The sequence below is a fragment of the Rutidosis leptorrhynchoides genome, chromosome 7 (assembly GCF_046630445.1).
Source record: "Rutidosis leptorrhynchoides isolate AG116_Rl617_1_P2 chromosome 7, CSIRO_AGI_Rlap_v1, whole genome shotgun sequence".
Classification (NCBI taxonomy): Eukaryota; Viridiplantae; Streptophyta; class Magnoliopsida; order Asterales; family Asteraceae; genus Rutidosis; species Rutidosis leptorrhynchoides.
Window position 1 is genome coordinate 85,410,188 of NC_092339.1, and position 5,427 is coordinate 85,415,614.

At 36.0% G+C, this 5,427-nt stretch overlaps 1 protein-coding gene across 1 annotated transcript; it reads left to right on the forward strand.

Moving 5' to 3' along the window:
- The first annotated feature begins 3,916 nt into the window (after nt 1–3,916).
- On the forward strand, nt 3,917–4,923 carry LOC139859402 (uncharacterized). The gene is made up of 2 exons (XM_071848193.1): nt 3,917–4,370; nt 4,559–4,923. Exons 1-2 carry the CDS (start codon nt 3,917–3,919, stop codon nt 4,921–4,923), a joined length of 819 nt encoding a protein of 272 aa, XP_071704294.1.
- Nucleotides 4,924–5,427: the final 504 nt, after the last annotated feature.

Sequence of the window (5,427 nt, forward strand, 5' to 3'; positions counted from 1 at the left end):
TTCATTTTCGTGGCCATCATCATCATATTATGGAGATCAAAGTTCCTTTTAGCTTTGATCTTGCTTATATCTTGTTGATTCAAGCATGAATCTTTCAAGAACATGGAAGATTCAAGCTTTCTAGCTTTGAATCTTCACCAACTTTGTAGATTCATCTTTCTTTTACTTTAATCTTGTTATTTTGTTATAAAGATTCAAACTTTTGTTTGTTATCTTCATATATCTTAAAGATCCAAGCTTTATGCTTCAAGATCTTCAAGAACACTAAAGGTTCAAGCTTTCTAGCTTTGTGACCTTATAAATTGTGTGAAAGGGATCCAAGCTCTCTAGCTTAGGGTTCCATCACCTCTTTTGACTTGGATCATGTTCATACTTATTTGATTGATGTAAAGTTTGTAACTTTGTTTGTAAATAGGACTTGTAATTGTGTTAAGACTAAGGATATGATGTAACCTTGGTTCATCATCCATCTAAGACTCTTAAATGAGTTGTGTTACCACTTGGTCTTAACATATTGTGTATTCATGGTTGAATCTTGGTCAAAAGTGATGCTAAACCATCAACGAGTTGTACACTTGAAGCTACAAGCATCAAGGATGAGAACCGTGATGAGCATCAAGCACCAAGAACCTCACCGGAGCACTTGTCCACTGATTTTCGTATCTGATCAGACCACCTGGGCTACTGGAAAGCTGATTTTCAGTTAGTTTGGTTCGATTAGATGATTTTCCGTTTAGGCCTCGTCTTAATCCGAGTTACGGTTTAGGATTTATGGCCCTCCGAGAGTCACTACACCCTATTAACGTTGTGCTGAAATTTCTGACCTACTCGCACTTAAACCTTCGCCACGGTCAAACGAAGACGAGTTAGGTTCTGAAAATTGGTCAGCGGTTAGGGGACTCACATACGGAGCCATAGCCACTGACTATGCATCTTTTCGATTTACTTAGAGGTCGCAGCAGCTGACCGAAGTCAGCCTATTGTTTCGATCTCTATTCTTGTCGAACTTACTTAGCTTTTATGATAATGAATGATGATGATGATGACACTTAAACTTATTTTATGCACTATTAGAATTTATAAAAACAACCTACTGACCTAGTAACCCTTGATTTAGGTTGACGACCTTTCGGACCGACTTACTACTTGCGTACTTTCATTACCGACTTTACCGCTTTTATCACTGTGAGTTATAGCATTCCCTTTTTACTTTAACTTATTTTGGGAACTGAGAATACATGCGGATCTTATGTTTTACATACTAAGCACGAGTACTTAAACTTATATATGTGTGGGTTATACAACGGCATAAACATTCCCTTTAGCTCGGTAACGTTTAATCATTGGTTTTTGAACCATGAACGCGAATCTTAGATATGGATCCATAGGGTTTGACATCCCTACTCGGGCTAGTCGCGCTAGCATTTAACGAGTGTTTAATACTTCGTAGACATACGCACTTGCCAAGTGTACTTTCAGGGGGTATAAACGTTAAGTTAGTTACCGAGTGCCCACGGTTATACATATACTTTATCATACTGATTTGAATTACTGATTTGAAACGCTTGTTTGAAGCACTGAAATCTCGTGGCCTACATTACATTACTGAATACAAACAAACTATAGCTCACCAACATTCGTGTTGACTTTTTAAGCATGTATTTCTCAGGTGTTTAGACGTTGTTGCTTCTGCTGTTAGCCTTGCTGTTCTAGTCTCGTTGTATAGACTTGCTGTTACAGACTTGGTGTGTTAGACTTCCGCTGCATTACTTAGAGATGTCTCAAGCATGAAACTTTTACTTTGCATTCCCAACTTATGTTATTTTCAAAACAATAGCTTTGTAATGACCTTAGTATCATGTACTCATGTTAATGTTTCCTATTCATCTTTTGTAAAACGTTATCTGTTCATGAATGCAAAACTGGTTTTCAAACAGCATATAGTGTTTGACCTTGTAATGATCCTGTTGTTGATGTACCGTACACGATGATTTTGTACGGGGTGTCTCAGTATATTTGTGAATCAAATCTAGTGTTTATCATCTCTGTTGCGTCTACGTACTTTCCTACAATATTGAATCTCAATATTGATACGTAAGCACTCATATTTTATCTTTTATACATTAATTGTGTATCCATGTCTAGTGCTCGAGTATATATATATTTATGCATGCTTGGATGCTAAATTTTGTAGTTAAACAGTTATGATGAATCACGAAGTAAATACATATATTACTGATAAAAGGTATATGATATGCATGTTTTTGAAAAGCTGGAGAAAAATCAATAAATTTTCATTTAGAAATCGCGTAATTTCGGTGAACGAATTAAAAGATATGATCAACTGAATTATGATTGACATTGATTGAAATTGCTTTTGAAACTTGTTTGTAAGAATGATAAATTGGATTTTTGAATATTACCAGTCAAGTAAATGAATCCATATATAAGGCACGTCTCGTTTTGTTGAATTATTGTCAAAATTGACTTTTTAAAACGACTTTGGATAACTTTTGTATGTCGATCTCGAGCATTAGGATTGTTATACACTATGACCTGACCTAGCTTGATAGACATTTATTGACCAACATATGTTCTCTAGGTTGAGATCTACGGTTATTTGGTAATCCGAGTTTCGATCACATTTTGGTGAACGACTTTATATGCTGCTAAGGTGAGTTTCATTTGCTCCCTTTTTAAATGCTTTTGCAATATATATTTTTGGGCTGAGAATACATGCACTTTATTTTAAACAATGGACACAAGTACATACTAAATTCTATACTGAGTTTGAACCGAAAATCCCTTAGCTTTGGTAACTAGTAACTGCCGGTTATAAGAACTGGTGGGCGCGAGTAGTAGTATATGGATCCATAGGGCTTGATATCCCCGTCCGAGCTAGAGCACTAGCCTTTTAACAGACGTATGCTATTTGAGAAGCGTACACGTTGGTTTGCGTGTATTATTAAGATGATTATACAAAGGGTACAAATTATATATACGTTTAGTTACCAGGGTGCTCAATTTCGTAGAATATTTTGATAAACGTTTCTGGATTGAACAACTGAAATCTTGTGATCCACCTTTATATACAGATTATGCGCAACATTAAAACTATGAACTCACCAACCTTTGTGTTGACACTTGTTAGCATGTTTATTCTCAGGTTCCCTAGAAGTCTTCCGCTGTTTGCTTATATGTTAGACAAGCTATGTGCATGGAGTCATACATGGCATATTTTTCAAGGAAACGTTGCATTCACCAAATCATCACCATGTATCTTATTTTGACTGCATTATCAACGGAAGTATTATTGTAAATTATTATATTACGGTGATTGTCTATATGTAGAAATCATCAGATGTCGAAAACCTTTGATTTAAATATTCATTTATGGTGTGCCTTTTCAAAAGAATGCAATGTTTACAAAACGTATCATATAGAGGTCAAATACCTCGCAATGAAATCGATGAATGACGTGTTCATCCATATGGATTTGGAGCGATCGTCACATTGGGTGATGTCTTTGGGTGTAGTCTCGTGTTTTTGGTTCTAGCTTCTTACTAGTTCCGGTGCGTATAATTTTTTATAATAAAGCCTACTTGCCTTTCAAAAAAAAATAATAATAATTAAATCTAATTATTTATCTTATAAAATACAAATAAATGTAAATGATAAGAGCGCTGGGAGTGGGCGAGGTCAGCTGCCTCGTCGGGAGCCTCGTCGCTAGTCGGCCCACTCCCCGACCCCGTCACATTTACTCGTCGCCCCCTAGTCAGTCGCATGGGAGACGGAGCAACGGTCCATTTTTTTTATTTATTTTATCCCCATTTTATCTATATATATACATCCATTTTACAACATACACTCACACAATCAAATCCAAATTCTCTCATAAAAAAAAATATCTATAAAAATGAGTAGTTCCGACGAAGAAAGTTTGGTGAACGCAATGAAAAGTATATTTGCTTATCGAAATAACGTGGTAATACGTAGAGAGGTCGAGGAACAAAATGAGGCTCAAAGCTCAAGACGAAAACGTCGCTACATTCGTCGTGATCGTATAGAAGCGCACAATCGTTTGATGAACGATTATTTTGTTCAAAATCCGAAGTATCCCCCTGAATATTTCAAATGGCGTTATCGAATGTCACAAAGTCTTCTTGAAAAAATAATTGAAGGTATACTTTCTTACTCTACTCGTCCCGATGCACCAAAGTGGTTTACTTATTTTCAACAACGTCCCGATGCACGTGGTGTTCTCGGAGTATCTACTATTTTAAAAGTCACTACTGCCATTCGTCAACTAGCATATGGTGATTCACCGGATCTATTTGACAAATATTTACAAATTTCAGACAGAACATCACGTGAGTCTTTGCAAAATTTTACAAGATGTATTATAGACTTGTATGGTAATGTATACATGAGAGAACCGACCGAGGACGATATACGTCGGTTGTATCATAAACATGAAGAACTTCACGGCTTCCTGGAATGCTTGGAAGCATTGATTGTATGCATTGGGCTTGGAAAAAATGTCCAAATGCATGGAAAGGGCATTTCACCCGAGGTGATCACGGTTACCCGAAAATCATGTTGGAAGCCGTTGCATCGTATGACAATTGGATTTGGCATGCATATTTTGGAATGGCCGGTTCGAACAATGACTTGAATGTCCTTAATGCATCTCCATTGTTTGATAGTTTACTAACTGACACGGCTCCTCAAGTTCCATACGAAATTGGGGACGTTGATTTTGATCGAGGCTACTATCTTGCCGATGGAATTTACCCTTCGTGGGCTTCTTTCGTTAAGGGATTCTCAAGTGTTGTTGACGCAAAAAGGAAATACTTTACAAAGAAACAATCTGCAGCTCGTAAAGACGTTAAGAGGACAATTGAAATTTTGCAAGGTCGTTGAAGTATTTTAAGACAACCTGATAGGGTATATAACGTAAACAAAATCAAAAGAATCATGTATGGTTGCATCATATTGCACAACATGATAATTGAAGACAATGGTTTTAACATCGCTGAAAATAAATCTTACTACTTGCCTGTCAACAACCTACAAGGATCAACTTGGTACGAAAGGTGTGATGTATATGTCGAGAAGACAAAAGAGCTGCGTGACAAAGACGAGCATGAGTATCTTCGACATACTCTAGTTTCGCATCTATGGCATAATCGCGATGACAAAATAGTTAACGAATTGTAACTTTTTAATCGCGATAACGTATTTTTTTTTTAATTTTCAGGAATCGTATGTTTTTTAATTATTAGGAAATGTAATGTTTTATTTTTATTTTTAATGAAAGTTATTTCCATTTATGTTAATTTTTATAATTTTATCAATATATGTTATATTTAAAATCATTAAAATAATAATAAAAATATAAACTGACATGCCCAACTGACATAGGTC

Bases quoted from the DNA above. Each gene is read 5' to 3' on its own strand.
- LOC139859402 (XM_071848193.1), top strand. From the start codon at position 3,917: ATGAGTAGTTCCGACGAAGAAAGTTTGGTGAACGCAATGAAAAGTATA. The intron at 4,371-4,558 runs GTGAGTCTTTGC...ATGCATGGAAAG, and splicing joins AATTTCAGACAGAACATCAC to GGCATTTCACCCGAGGTGAT.